Here is a 15,795-nt window from a genome sequence, read left to right on the forward strand (position 1 = left end):
AGACCAGGAAGCAGAAGTCTGAGCCTCCTTGTTCCAGGCCTAGCCATGCAGAGCAGATAAGCTGCTCTTGGCTACCACTGGGTGAGGGTCACGCATGTGTTTTTTCTTCTCGTCTCTGAAGAAAAGGGTGAGAGATGGAGCAGGCAGTTTTCAGTTGTGTGTGGGTTTGATTTAAGGCTTTGGCTGTGGTCTGTTGATATATTAAAATACTTTCTGGGAACGCCATCTCAGTTGTCTGGGAGAAGATTCAAAGTATTCAGAGCCTACTGTCTACCAGATACCCTGCTAGATCTTCTTCACATTCCCATTGTACAGATGAAGGAACTGAGGCTCCGTGAGGTAAGGTGACTTGCACATGGCGACAAAGCTGAGATCTAAATCCTTCCATCACACGACCTGCCTTTTGGAAATGGGGACAGGACAACACAATATACAAACTACTCTGAGTGTGAAACAAAAGAGGAGCCCCCTGACTTACACATACACACGTATTGCTGGCTTTTGAGAGCTCAGACCGCATCTTCTTTATTTCAGTATTTCCAGGGCCTGGTGTATCCGAGTACCGAAGGGCTTTTAGGCATGAATGTGAATTGAATGAGAGAGAGGACAGCTAGTCCAGCTCGTCACCAACTGTGACTGTGCTGCAGCACATGCTCGGTCATGGGATGTAGAATTTTGATTGAACCCCAGTGTTGGGAAATTAGTGCTTCACGCAGAAGCTCCTTTACTATTGAAGGTGGTTTTTATTTCTCCTGAGCAGAAATCTGCTTCCTTGTCACTTTGGTGATTGCTAATTGATTCGGCACACCTGGCTCCACTTTGCCTATTAGACAAATTTAAGCCTAAATCATAGGTCTGGAATGCTCTCAGCTAGTACAACTAGTTCATCTCCCTATTTTTAGGCAAGAACTTTACTCACATGGTTCCAGAGCTGTGTGTTTATAACATATGTTTAGAGAGTTACTAAGAAGAAGCTGCCTTTTATAGCTGTTGTCTTGTTATAAAGTTTCAAAAGAAGTGTTAAGAGCAAAAAAGGACATGAGTATTTACTGAAGCCAACCTCCTTATTTTAACAGCTGAGGAAAGCAAGTGTTACAGAAACAGAAGTAGAGCCAGTAGGGTTGTGGGGAGGGGGTTCGAGGACAGACTTGGACTCAAGATTTTACTGACAGATTCATTCATTCAAATTATTCATTTAAAAATAGGTACTGACAAAGTCATTAGAGACAGAACATAGGATGTGGTTTCCAGGGACTGGAAGAAGGGGAATGAGGAGTTAGTGTTTAATGGTACAGATGGTCACTTTGGGAAGATGAAGAAGTTCTGGAAATGGGTGGTGGTGATGGTTGCAGAGCGCTGTACATGTACTTAATGCCACAGAAACATACACTTAATAATGGTTAAAATTGTAATTCAAGTTGTGTATATTTTTCCACAATAAAAATATATATGTACTAAATCCTTACTATATGTCAGGCACTGTATTTGATATTCAGGATAAGGTGAGAAAAAAAGATATTGTTGCTAACACACTGGAGCTGATTTTTATATATATATATATAAAGTATCCATATATACATCATGACAAACTAAAGAATCATCCCATATAGAAAAGTCCAGGAAGCTTAGTATTTTATGTAACTTGTATAAATAGGTATATTTTTTTTTTAAAAATTAGTATAAGTGAGCAAAAAGTCCAGTTTTTAAAATAAGTTCACCATTCAAGGGAGAATGGTGTTAAGATTTTACAAGATGTTTTCCCAGACTTTTTATACACATAACATATATGGATAATCATACGTTTTTCAAAAACAGGATCATATTGAACACACTGTTTTGTAATATGCTTTTATTTTTTCATTCAGTACCATGTTGTGAATATATTTCCACAGCAAAAAATACATACGTTCCCAAGATGATTTTCAGTTAGCTGCATATTATTTCATCTTATAGCAAAGTGCAGTTACTTCAACCAATCAGTTAATGCTCAACATTTCAGACATTTCTAATTTTTCACTATTCCAGTAGCACTGCAGGGACTATCTTGTATCCAAGTCTTTGCCCACATCTTACATTATTTGCAGATAATTGAATCCCTACAAGAAGAATCGTAAGTCAAAGTTTGTGCATATCCTTAAGGCCTTGAAACGTACAGCCAATCTGCCCTCCAGAAAAGTTGCAACAAATCACACTCCCACAAATAACAAAAATAACCATGATGGCCAACATTTACATAGCCCTTATAATGTGTGCCTTGCACTGCTCCAAGCCCTTTATATATACCAGACTAAGTCATCCGTCTTCCTAACAGGACCATGAGAGAGGCACTGTTGGTCCCGTTGTACAAATAGAAAACCAATAGCCCAAGAAAGTATGTTTCCCCATACTTTTGTCAACGCTGGGTATTATCTTGTTTTTTTTTCATTCTGGTGGCGAAAAGTGGCATCTCAATTGTATCTGGTATATTTTATATGAATCAATTTAATATTTCCAACAACTTTTCGGATTCTGTATCATTCTTCATATTATACAAAAAGAGAAGCCTCAGGAAGTTCACAGGACATGCCCAAAGCTACACATCCAGTCAGTGATACAGCTTGGATTTGAATCGTGTTCTCTCTGGCTCCAGAGTTCATATTCTTTCCTCTGTTATCAGGCTGCCTCTTCAGCTAGAGACTGGGGTCTTTGGTCTTGGCCTTGAGCAAAACGTTCTAGAAGATTTCAGGATGGGAACTTAGGAAAGAATTCACTCTGACCTACCCCGTTGAACACTTGATGATGGGGTGCCTGGGGGCTGGTACAGGGGTTGCCTCCCAGCCTCGTTGGCACTGCCATGCAGCAAATGCATCCAAAAATATGTTGGAAAAGAGAAAGGCCTTTATAATGAGCCTGGGTCTCTCTTTGTCTTGTGAGATTTTAACTACTGTAACTGCCTGTAGTGTGAAGTAGTGTATTTTTCATGTATCTATTTTTGTTCTGTGGCTATCTGCATGTCTGCTTTTTTTGTTTTGTTTTTTTATTAATTCACTTGAATCCTGATGGGTTCCCCCCCCACCCCCCCCACCCCGGTGAAGAATATAGCCTCAGGAAAACACACCCTCTCATACACACACATACACACACAAAATAATAATATGAAGGCTAAGTAGGGTAGCATTTATTCTTTAAAAAAAGCTAATGGTAAAGTCTGAGCAGATGACTTTCTAATCCATACTGTATTTAATTGGCTGTATTGAACCATACTACAAATTAAGTCTTCTCTGTAATTTATCCTGTCAGACGATAACCCTGCAAACAATTTGGTTTTCATTTAAACATTGGTAAATGGCTCATGGAAATGCTAAGAGAAAAATGGTGATCAGATAAGAAACCCTCTGTTTACAGAATGAGTCCTATGTGAAACGTCATGAATTAACCTGATTGAATCAATCATTGAGCATTTATTGAGTGACTGCCTTGTGCAGTGTACATCTTTAGATAGCTTGGTTCTTCCTTCCTTCTTTAATTCACGAAACCTTATTTAGCACTTATTGTTCGAAAGGAACAGTATTAGTGACTAGGATAAGACCGAGGAGAACCAGACATGGATCTTTCTTTCAAGGAGCTAACGTCCCCAAAGTGGAGAGAAAACGAATGCACAGATGTTCTCCAAATGTCCTGTTCTCAGGACCTAGAGGCCTGTGCGTGCTACATTCTTTCTGCCTAGAATGCCCTTTCCCCCTGACTTTCTGGGGACTTCCCCTTTATCCTTCGGGACTGAGTCCGAGCTCAGCTCCTTTGTCAAGTCTTCCCTGATGCCCCTTCCCATTCCTGCTCTGACCCTACATAACCCTTTAATCTAAAGCTTGTCTTCTTATATTGTGGTTGTTAGTTTCTTTGCCTGCCTGTTCTATGAGATTGCAAGGGCCTTGAGGAAGGGACTGTGTTTTAATCCTTTGGGTAGGTGTAGCAGTTAGCATGAGATCCAGAAAAGAAGGCACTCAATAAGCATTAATACCTACCGTGTGAATAACTATATGCGTGGAGAAATGTGTAGCAAAATTAAGAAGTTATGAAGCATCCCACATAGAAGAAAAAATACAACCCAATGAAATCTAGGGTTGGGAATTATTACTAAGGGAAACAGGGGAGTCAGGGAAGGTGCCCTGGATGAGCAGGATTTTGGAGCTAGGCCTTGAGCATAGGGATGATATAGTTAGGTGGAGTTGATGAAACACGGGTCAGGGGAAGAAGATGGCAATCAGCAGAGAAAACAACACGCGTAATGGCACAGAGGTGGGGAAGTCCAGAACCCAAAGGGGGACGATGAGCCCTTCAGATTATTTTCACCCCTGGGAGGAAAGTCAGACTGGGTTGGGGAGGTTATTCTCTGAATTGGCCTTGGAATTCTGCAGCAATAACTTTCATCCTCAATGAGAGGGTTCGGAGTAGGAGTAGTAAATGAAGTGGTGGTGGAAAGATCGGGTGTTCTGGAAGACTCTTGAAAATCAAATATCTGCTTTGATTTGGGGGCAGTGCTTTAATATCTAGACTAAGTTTTTCCAAGACAAAAACTCTTTTCCAAAGGAAGGGTGGAGGAAGCGCACCCAGAATCTGCCTTTCCTCCACTCTCTCCCTCTCCCATTCTCTCCCTCTCCCTCTGGCCCAGGATTCTCCGCACCTCCAGAACAACCCATGGCGCCCCAGAAACTCCACACAGAAACACTCCTGGGATGAAACGGTCCTTTTCTCCTGTGACCAAGGGCCTCACCTCCCCTTTGTGGCCTTGGCCGCTCAGCAGATACCACAGGTAGCCAAGCCCAAGAGTCCCCTTCCAGACCATGCGGTCTTGACATTTTTTGCTGAGATCCTGATTAGCTGGCCTTGACCCCAAACCTTCTGACTGATGACCCTTTCTGACCTCAGAATCCTGCTGGAATCCAGAACAGCCTCAACTCTACCTCCTCCTCCAGTTCCCTTTCTTCATCCCAGCTTATCAGAGATCATGATTTTGTTGTTGGTCTAGGGACCCAGGAGTCTCAGGAAAGGAACCTTAATTCTAAATAGTCTTGTTTCCTCTTTTCGATGCTTCGTCATCCTGAATAGGGAGAGTGGGGCCTGGGTTAAGTATGGGTCCAGCCAGAACACAGTCTGACCCTCAGTCCTTTCATGAATAAACTCGGAGGTGAACTATACAATACTTAGGTTTCCTCTGGCTCCAACTGTCTTTGATTTGTGCGGATGAAACTAGTTTGAAGACATGGAGCAATTCTGAGGCTCAGTGAACAAGTATTTCCAAGGCCTCTGTGTTGCCAAGATGAATGTGATGATGTGGGATTAGCAGGATTCTAATATGTTTGTGTTTCCAAGGATCTGTATGACACGTGCATGATTAAGGCTGGAGAGAGTGGAGACGTATCCCCTTACCGGCTCTTCGTTTCCAAATGAATGAGCCTCTTCCAGAACAATCCTTTTTAACATGTCCTAAAATTAACTATGGGAAAAGGTAATGTTACAAATATTTTTCAGCACTTCACGCACACACACAGCCACACTTCGCGAGGCAACTTTAGATACCATCAGGCGCTAAAAATGATTTGATTTTAAAACACTTAATGAGCATTCCCAGATAAATTAAAACATCTCCATCTGCCGTCTTGCCTCGTAGGTGATCTTTTACCATTGCACAATCATCTCCAAATCTAATTCCACCAGGAAGACTTGTAATTGTGGTTTAATTTTAGAGCAATATTCCACTTGGCAATCAATAAGTACTGTCGTCAAACTTTGATTCAATAGAAGATGTGGCTAACATTCACCGTATTATGCAGAGAAAGAGATACTTGCAGGAAAGGGAGAGAAGGAGGATGCCTTTGTCTCCCACTTTCCCTCCTGTACACCATTCAAGCTCACAAAAGCCTCTAAATCAATACCCCCACGTTTCGTGAATATAAATCTCATCGATTTTACATCATTAACACCATGAAAAGCTACTGCTCTCTGAGGAGTTTTTCTCTGCTAGCTAAATATGCTCTCTTTTTTTTTTTTTTTTTTTTTTTTGCGGTGCGCGGGCCTCTCAGTGTTGTGGCCTCTCCCGTTGCAGAGCACAGGCTCTGGACGCGCAGGCCCAGTGGCCATGGCTCATGGGCCCAGCCGCTCCGTGGCATGTGGGATCTTCCCGGACTGGGGCACGAACCCATGTCCCCTGCATCGGCAGGCAGACTCTCAACCACTGCGCCACCAGGGAAGCCCTAAATATGCTCTCTTAATAAAACAGGAACAAATGGATCTTGATCATTTTACTAACAAATACTTCCTTCTTCACCAACTTTGTGTGAAAATCCACTAGAAGTATACAGTTGTCTTATGGCCACTTGAGGGGCTAGGGTGACCGGGCAGTGATACCACCCTCCAAGCATGATGTCCAGTAGACACTGGGCAACCTGGACAGGCTTGAAGCCACCTGGAGAGTCCCAAGAGTAGTAAAGAGATGAGTGAATGGCCAGACTCTGGAAGGGAAAGGTGCAGCAGCAAATTCTACTGCAGAAATGATTCCTAAGGTCAGAAGCCTGGAAAGATGGCAACAGGCTGGGGAATGGACATTTTGGAAGGTCAGGGCCAATAATTCAGAACCAAGGCAATGGCCTTCATGAGAGGCAGGTGCCCACTGTCCTGAGAGGCTGGCTGTGTGATGTGAGATCCAAATGGCTAAAGGATCCGGGGAGATGGAAAGAGACCTGGGAGAAAATGTACTCCAGTGGTTCCCAACATTTTCGTAACCAGATTCTCCTTGTGTTACATTTCTCCTTCCCTCTACAAACTTAGTAATGTGGGAAACTTTGTTCACCACAAAAAAAGCATTTATAATCATTCACTTTCCTATTTGCATTATTTGAATCCATCACTAATTGCCGAAGAGAATCTGCTCCAAGATGAGCTAAGGATAGCCGGTATACAGTAGCCGGATACGGAGCTAAGGAGCACAACAGTAGCCGGATACGGTTCTAGATAAACTTGGCGTTTTCATTTGCGTGCACAGTGAGAGGTGTCATCTTATGAGGGATAATTATACATTTCTGTTTAGCTTTTTGAAATGTTGAAAATTGCCTGGTACCTCTTTTTATTACTTTTAATGACCCCAGTAGATCCAGAGCTTTGGGTTAGGAGCCATGGATCTGGTTCAGAGTTCTTCTTTAATAGAGGAATACACGGAGATCCAGAGAGGTACAGTGAGTGCTTTGTGTTCACATATAGTGGCTAGAATGCAAGCTTCTTAACACCCTGGATAATGAAAAGGTCCTTTGTAAGGACTTGAAGCACATCGTATAATGCACAGATACATACAGAGGACTGTTTAATGAGGATTGCCTTAGGAACATTTAATATAGAACAATGGCCGTAAAGATCACCATCACTTAACAGGATGGTGAGCATTATTTGTTGAAGTTTAGATAATAAAGGCAGGAAGGTCAATATCAAAAGATTTTTGCATTACTGATCAGCAATCCCAATTTAGTTCAACAACTGTGGGTCAGGGACAGTGCAAGGTATTAGGATGGCAAAGGTGAAGAAGACAGAGGCTGGTGGGGAAGACTGGGATTTAGGCAAATGTATCAGAGAAGGAAGATCTACGAAAGCAGGAGCCAGGGTAGCTGTGTGTGAGGAATCCATCAGGAGTTTCAATATCGCTATAGACTAAAGCTCTAGGGAAACACAGAAGTGGGAGGAATCACATCTGCAGGGAAAGGGAAGGCAAGCCTTGATCAGGGGGTTTCACAGAGGTGGGGCTATTTCAAATAGGCTTTGCAAGAAGAATAGGATGCAGGCAGGTGGATAAAAGAACAGGCATTGCGGACATGAGGAACAACCCATGAAAAGCCTCAGAGGTGTGGTGAACTTGGGCAAAACAAACAAGGGTGTTTGATCCTCAAGTCCCTCTACCGCCACCTCTTGGAAAATGGTTATAACCACGCACATCTATGGTTCTCTGAATGCGAAGGGCACCCCCTGTCATTGTGCAACGTACATCTTCCAGCAGGGCAAGCAGAGGCCCTGGATACGTAAATGTACTAAATCTCAATCCAGAACTTAGACTGGGCTGCATCATGAAGAAAGATGTGGCAGGAGCCTACACCACTGAGTGAGGCTGACCGGTCCTGGCGAGCAGAAAAAAGAGCCAGATGCTCTTTCAGCATCTGAACAATCCTGTTTCTCTCTCTGGTCACAGCACCAAGGCCATGGAAGGAAGCCTCCATTTCTCAAGGGCAGGCACAGCTCTCCTTCCTTCCATCTGGACCAAACAGCTTTTCCAGAGCCCTCCGGGCTTGTTCACATGTAGCAGAAACACATCTCTTATTGATCAACAGCTCGGAGGGCAAGTCCCCTGAAATAGGCTCTTCTTTTTGTTTTCCATAGGCCCTTCAGCAGCATCATGCTGTTCACGAAATTTCCTACATCGCCAAGGACATCACAGATCACCGGGCCTTCGGATACGTTTGTGGGAAGGAAGGGAATCACAGATTTGTGGCCATAAAAACAGCCCAGGCGGTGAGTATCCCAATCCGAAGAGGACGCCTTTCCTTGTACCTTTCCTGGGACAGCACAGCCACACTGTTGGTCTTCGGAGGCCCACTGTGCCGTATGACTCAGCGATGCTGACGCTCAGCTTCCCATCTAGAAAGGATGAACAGCCTCGGAGCAAAGACGCATGCTCACGCCCATCCAGTTGTGTTGTTGTTGTTTTTCCTAATGGGTATTTCGTAATGACTAACTGTTTTCCTTTCTGATTAAGCTGGACGGAGGCACACTATACAAATAAGTTTCCTTGTGTTCATAGCCTCATTTACAAAGAAAATAAGAAGAAACAAATAGCTGTTTTTTGCATAAGGCCTACCCTAATTTTATCGAATTTGAAATTACTAATAAATAAAAGCAGTGCCTTTTATGCTTATGATTGTTATGAATTTGCAAATATAATTAGTTGAAGAAATGAACTTTAGCTTAGATGCAATTTTGCTGAACCAATGTAACAAGGTAGAATTAATTAAAGACGGAATGCTTGCAGTTTAGTAGAAAAAGGAAGGGCTGCGGGTTGTAGCCAGCAAAAACAAAAATTGGTCGCTGCAGCTTAGTAACCACCCTTTTATTAACGTGCTTTACCACCTTTTACTCCAGGCTGAACCCGTTATTCTGGACTTGAGAGATCTCTTTCAACTTATTTATGAATTGAAGCAAAGAGAAGAATTGGAAAAAAAGGCACAAAAGGACAAGCAATGCGAACAAGCTGTGTATCAGGTATACCTGTGAATTTATCCTGAGACAACAGGGGCTTAAAATAAACAGATGTGAAAACTGACAGTCAAGGCTTCTCCTCCTGCTGCCAAGTAGAAATAAACAAAGATGAAAGGTTCCCGTGTAAATGACTGAAAGCAAAGCCACTAGACGTGAGCGCTTATTCACTGAGATTCTAGACGTGTTGGAGAAAGTGAAGTCTTGAAACCAGGGGAAGATTTCAGGGGAGGAGACCTAAGGAAACCCAACTACGTTTGCTGTTATTAACAGTGGGTGGGATCAGATTTGGAGATGATTGTGCAATGGTAAAATATCACCGGGGTTTTCATTTTTTTTCTGCCTGTTTTCTGCCTTAATGACCCGCCAGCCTCTCCTACCCAGAGCTGGTTTCTTCACTGTCCTGTAATTTCTGAATACCGTCTCACATCTCTCGCTTTATATCCTCTGCTTTGCATCCTCCCTTCCCTCACTCTGCGGTAGACAATTCTGGAAGAGGATGTTGAAGATCCTGTATACCAGGTAATTTCTGAAACGAGTTGGGGTCGAGGGTCAGGAATGGCCAGGCCTGTGGTGTAGACATTTTATCAGAGACCTGAAGGATCCGCTGGCTGCAGAGCCTGGAGAGGGACCAAGATTATTTCTGAGGGTGAGGGCTGCCACCCCCTCCAGGAGCGAATTTCCATAAAAACTAACAGAAATTTGGCCGGCATCAATAGCATGGGATTTGGAAATAGACTTCTCCCTTCTTGCCCTGCCTCAGCCCTCTCCACAATCTGTAGAAGTTTGGTCCCAGAGCTGAATGCTTGCAAGAGTCTCCTGAATATTCCGAGTTCATTAGAGAGACTGTGAATAATGAGGTGGCTTCAGTGAGTTAAGAACCAGAGATGGGGACTGACATTTTGGCGACATTTGAACACAAACCCGAAGGACGGTTTGCGAGCTTGAGAAAGGCTGTGAGGAGAAGTCCCTCGGGCCCCTGATTGGCTAGGCTGCCCCCTGACTCCCTGGCTCATGGCACAGGGGCTGTTGTGAGTGGGGGAAGAGAGATCCCAGAGACATGCCTGCCCGTAGCTTTCTCTGTGCTCTCTTCAAGGTTGCAGCCTAAGTGTGGGTAGAGATGGCCTCTCTTGGGTTCAAGGATATGCTCTGCTTAAACAGATGCAGAAGAGGAGGCCTCTCCCACTCTGTGCTTATTCCCAAGGAGAGAACAAAGCCAAACATTTGACTTGTGGGACATAAAAGACAATCTGAAACTTACATTTCTAACTGGGACACACATGGGTTATGTGTGTGTGTGTCACACATGCATTCTATATAAATGCAGAGTTTCACCCAGAGAGCTGCTACTGCTATGACAAAAAGAAAATAATATGGATAAATAAGTAATAGAGTCCGAATAATTTGAAGGAGAAGAAGTATCTGACATAGATGGCAAACAAAAGTCAGAGGTGCACTGGACGGCAGGCCTTGCTTTAGAATGCCAGAGGCGTGGATTTGTCTATAATATGAGCTCAGCCCCTGGTTCGTGGGCTGGGAGAGTGACGAGCATTGCCCCTTTTGAAATGGCCCAGTCCTTTAGAGTCTGAAACACGTACGTGGAAAAGTTGATTTCGGTATTTAAAACTGAGAATGTAAAGTAAAGCGATATTTATGAGATGAGGGAGTTTGGGGCTTCTGAGCAAAGTCAGAATTGGCATATGACCCTGGGCCTGAGGGAGCAAAAGGGAGAGACCACTGTAACCCAGGGTTTGCAAAGTTGGGATCCCAGGAGATATCATTCCCACTCAGCAGTGCCAGCACACGCAGACACTGCCGAGATAAATGCCACTGAATGAAGAGGTTATATCCTCAGAGAGGTCTGCAGAGGGCTTATGCAGACATGGCTAAAGGGCTGACCATTGGACACAGTTTTCCTTAGAAGAGGCAGGAATGTGTCAGGCCATTGGGAATGTCAGTAATTCAGTTGTCTCTTTAAGGTGTTTTCTCCTGTGCCTGTGTCTTTAATGCTCACTGCGATGTATATCCTGAATCCCAAATGCTTTTTTTTTCCCCTCTTTCATTTTCCCCTCTGACTTTTCCTCTCTGGCCGTTCGTCATAGTACATTGTGTTTGAGGCTGGACACGAGCCAATCCGTGATCCCGAAATGGAAGAAAACATTTATCAGGTATAAAACCGCTTTCCTCTCCTGCCTTTGCACCACCACCAGTAAGTGCACAGAAGGGGCTGAACAGCCACGGGCTCTCTCCTCACTCACACGCTCCATGTTGCTCTTCTCGTCATTCTGGGCTTGTTAAAATACCTTCACATGAATCGGTTCCCACTTCCCTGCCATTTACCAGTAGTTTTCATGCCTGATTGTAGACATGGTTAATGGCCAACTGGGTACAGTGTTTTAATTTTTAATGGAGCTTAACTATTTTCAGTTGACTCAGAAATGAAACATTCCATTTTACTAAAGCAATCCACGGGAGGGTTGTTGTCCAGAATATAATAGGGTCCTTCGTTTCTCAAAAGAATGTGCTGTTGAATTTCTTTAAAAAGTCAACTGTACTACTGAAAATGAAGACCAAATTCAAAAATGCTATTTGGAGACAACACTGGGAATATTAACTGAATAAAAGAAAGTCTAGCTAAAGTTTTACCCCTTCTGAAGCGAAGGTAAAGTAATATTCTTAAATGTCTGCTTACGTGAAGAACCCTGAACACACGTTTTTTTAATTTTATTGGAGTATAATTGATTCACAATGTTGTGTTAATTTCTACTGTACAGCAAGATGATTCAATTATACATATCTATACTTTCTTTTTCATATTCTTTTCCATTATGGTTTATCACAGGATATTGAATATAGTTCCCTGTGCTATACAGTAGGACCTTGTTTATCCATTCTCTGTATAATAGTTTGCATCTGCTAACCCCAAACTCCCCATCCTTCCCTCCCCCAACTCCCTTCCTTTGGCAACCAGAAGTCTGCTGAACACACTTTTGACCTCGTTAATTCTCCTAAATATACTATAAAATAGGTATTTTAATCCCACTTTCTCCGGGGGAAACTGAGGCTCAGAGATGTTGAGTAGCTTCCTCAGGGCTGTACAGCTGTTTAGAGCCGGGATCAAACCCAGGCAGGTGTGTGAAGGCGGGACTCACGCTGCTTCCCCTCTGCTTTTCCATCAAAGAGTCTGAGTAACTACAGCACAGCACACACCAAACAAGTATGACAACCTCCAGTTTTTCACTAATTAGAATTTTAGTCCTAATTTGAAATAAAAACATTACAGAAGCAGGAAAATTGTTAATGTATTTAAATAAGTGATTTTAATTTCCTTAATTTACTTAGTTGTGTGGTCTGTTATTCTGCCTTGGGCATGCATTACTTATGTAACAAAAGTAAAACAGATTTTCAATTTCCATCAAATGCACAGAATTCTAAATGACCAAAATATAATGTTAGCTCTACCAACAACTTGGATTAACCAGCCCTATGGAGTAATAATCTATTTCTATCCACTGGATCCGTCTGGGTTGGATTCAAGTGTGAGGTTGCGCTTTGAGTCTTTGTTTAAAATCATTGCTTACGAAGTTTCTGTCTTTAAACAGAAAAGTTGCATGTCTGTCCTCAATGTCAGATTTTAAGGTACAACCTTGCAGTGTCTCAGTATTGTTACTGAACCAAACTTGGATCCGCTCACCGACGCAGTAAAGACAATCTGCTGACACCAGGTTGTGGTGAAGGAAAGTGCCGAGTTTATTGTGGGACACTAAGCAAGGAGTCCAGGGCAGCTGGTGCTCAAAACACCTGAACTTCCCAATGGGTTTCAGGAAAGCATTTTTAAAGGCCAGGTGAGGGAGGGGAGTGGCGGGGATGTGATCAGCTCGTGCACAATTCTCTGATTGATTCATCGTGTGGTAACAAGGTGGTGTCACAGTATCAATCCTTAGGCATCAGTGGGTCTCGGGGCTACATGTTCATGGTCATCAAGTAGTTAATTTCTTCAATTTGGTGGAGTTTTTAGCATCTGCAAAACAGCTCAGGAGATGTATATCAGATCCTATTATCTAGGTACTTTCAGAGGATATGGGGGAGGAGTCTGTCCAGGGAAGACCCCACAGGGTCCTGCTCAGTTACAGTATGAGGCCAGAGGAAACCACTAACCAGTCATCCTATGAAGAGGGAGCACCTTTGAAAATAAAATTAGGCTTTTCAATATAAGAGGTTCGTGATTTCAGAGTTAGCTACAGTTGGCAGGGCTCCCATTGTGCCCTGCGGGGGACTCTCCGGGGGCAGCCTAGTGTACTGGGAAGGACCGGTTTCAGCAAGCAGGGAACTGGGGTATAGTTCTGGCTCTGTCACCAACTACATTTGGCTGAGGGGTAATGGACAAGACACTTGCCCTCTCTGCGACTCAGTTTCCCCAATGGTAAAATAGGGGAATAACTTCTCCCTAAATCACATGTTGGCACGAGAATGAAACAAGATCACGTGGAGGCTGTAAAGAAGAGGCTTCATCCCGGTCACACACTGAATCCACAGCAATTAAGCCACCTTTTCAATTCCTTTCTTTCTCTGGGCCTCAGTTTACTCATCTGTAAAATGAGCAAATAAGACTGAAGAGTCTCTCAGGCATGGCCCTTTTCTGTTCTTTGCAACTAGTGCTTCATCATAGGACTGTTAGAGGAGATGCTGGCTTGCTTTACAGAGCAACAAGACGCTTGGAAATGGGAGGTGGGGGGGGCGGGGTTTGGTAACAATTATAGAGCCAGGTCCCTGTGAATGGGCGCTTACATGCAGTATCTTATTATGTCTCACAGCAGCCCCAAGTCCCTTATATCATTATTTCCACTTTACAGATGAGGAAAGTGAGCCTGGCAAAGGTAAGGTATCTTGCCCAGGGTCACAGAGCTAGCAAGAGGTAGAAGCCCCCACTCGTAGCCAGGTCTCTCTGACCTCTGTACAGAAAATAAATCCAAGGCTCTTTTCAGCTTAGAATGTCTTTGATGCTGAGTTTTACAAGTAGATTCTGTGTAGGTTTCAAGTCACTATCTGAAAATCGCACTTGTTTTCACGGTTCTGATGCCCAGGATCTTCCCATCTGTCCATCATTAATACGAAGGTACCAGTCCGCTGGGCCTCAGTTTGCTTAACAAGAGATAAGCGCTTGGGCCTAAAGATAAGGCTGGGCTCTTAGGGAGCTGCTATCGGGAGCCTCGGGCTTTTTTTAGGGCCTACAAGTGTTCCATATCTATGCCTCCTGAGTAGCTTGCAATGTTTCTTATACTTCAGCTTGATCAGGGTAGTCTCAGATTTGATTTTATTTATCCTCTGTTTTCGGGAATGAGGGCCTAAGTTTTTAACTGTTCTGTGGCCTCAGGTGAGGTACCTCACTTTTGTATCTCAATTTCCTGGGCTACAAAATAGGGGTACTGTATTCTCTGCTTCCAGAAGTGGTGTGAAGATGTCAAGCAACCAGGACAGCACTTGGTACATAGTAGGTTCTGTGTACATGTCAGTTCCTTTTACTTCCTAATGCCATCAATATCAGATGCTGCTCGAGACGTCTTCTGATGATGTATTAAGTGAAGGAGAACATGACTCGCTCTCCTCATCTTGCCAGAGAGCCCCGCGGAAAGCTGCAGCCTCCCTTGACTTTGCTATTTGTCACTCCAACACAAGGGAGGGAAAGACCCTTGAGTAGATGTCACCTCTCTTTGAGGCTCAGTGTCATTCTCCAAACCGGATTGATAATAATAATTGTGTTTCTGTTTGCATGCCTCAGAAAAAAGTATCAGTTGTCTTTTGAAAACAACACAGAGCCTCACGGTACAGAGCGTTTTTACCCGTCACCCTTCCAGTAACTCCGTGAGATGAGAACAGTTGTGATGACTATCATTTTAAATGTAAGAAATTCAAGTCCTTCATACTTAAGTGATGGGCCCAAGGCCAGAGCCTCTGATTCTAAACCCAGCGTTCTTTCATACGTTAACAGGCTTCCAGCCTAAGCGAAATCACAGCTCACCAAGGGCACATTCTCCAAGTTTGTTCATTCAAAAATCATTTTTAATCACCCAGGATGTCACATACTGTTATTTTAAAATGGTATGTCTCTAATCCTGTGTCACCCAGCTCTTATCCTGTCTCTCCATCCTGTTAATATGTGGCTGCACTAAAAGTGTCTTCTGTTTGGATGGTCCTTAATGTATAGCTTTTAGACTAATTTCATTCGTTCATTCAAAAAGTAATTATGTATGGAGCACCTAGCCTGTGCCAGGCACATGAGGATGTAATAGCAACCACAGCCAGGTCCCCACCTTCAAGGCGATTGTAGGTAACTCCTTGGGTACTCATGACAACCAGATGAGGAAACTGAGGTTCAGAGAGCAAAGTGACCTCTCCAGGGTCACACAGCCTGTGGCAGAGCCAGGATTAGGAACCAGACCTCCTGCCTCCTTCTGGTCCAGAACTGTTATCACTCTGCACACCATCATGTTACTGAAATGGTCTACAGACGGGATGGACCAGCCGGGG

General features: G+C 43.5%; 1 protein-coding gene across 1 annotated transcript in view; it reads left to right on the forward strand.

The window, feature by feature from the left end:
• DAB1 (DAB adaptor protein 1) overlaps positions 1–15,795 on the forward strand; it is a 402,931-nt gene that overhangs the window by 337,935 nt on the left and 49,201 nt on the right. The window contains exons 5-8 of the mRNA XM_033865974.2: positions 8,395–8,526; positions 9,154–9,273; positions 9,751–9,789; positions 11,370–11,435. Of these exons, the coding sequence (XP_033721865.1) occupies positions 8,395–8,526; positions 9,154–9,273; positions 9,751–9,789; positions 11,370–11,435 (357 nt within the window). The remainder of the gene's footprint in view (positions 1–8,394; positions 8,527–9,153; positions 9,274–9,750; positions 9,790–11,369; positions 11,436–15,795) is intronic.

The sequence above is a fragment of the Tursiops truncatus genome, chromosome 1 (assembly GCF_011762595.2).
Source record: "Tursiops truncatus isolate mTurTru1 chromosome 1, mTurTru1.mat.Y, whole genome shotgun sequence".
In the NCBI taxonomy this organism is placed as follows: domain Eukaryota; kingdom Metazoa; phylum Chordata; class Mammalia; order Artiodactyla; family Delphinidae; genus Tursiops; species Tursiops truncatus.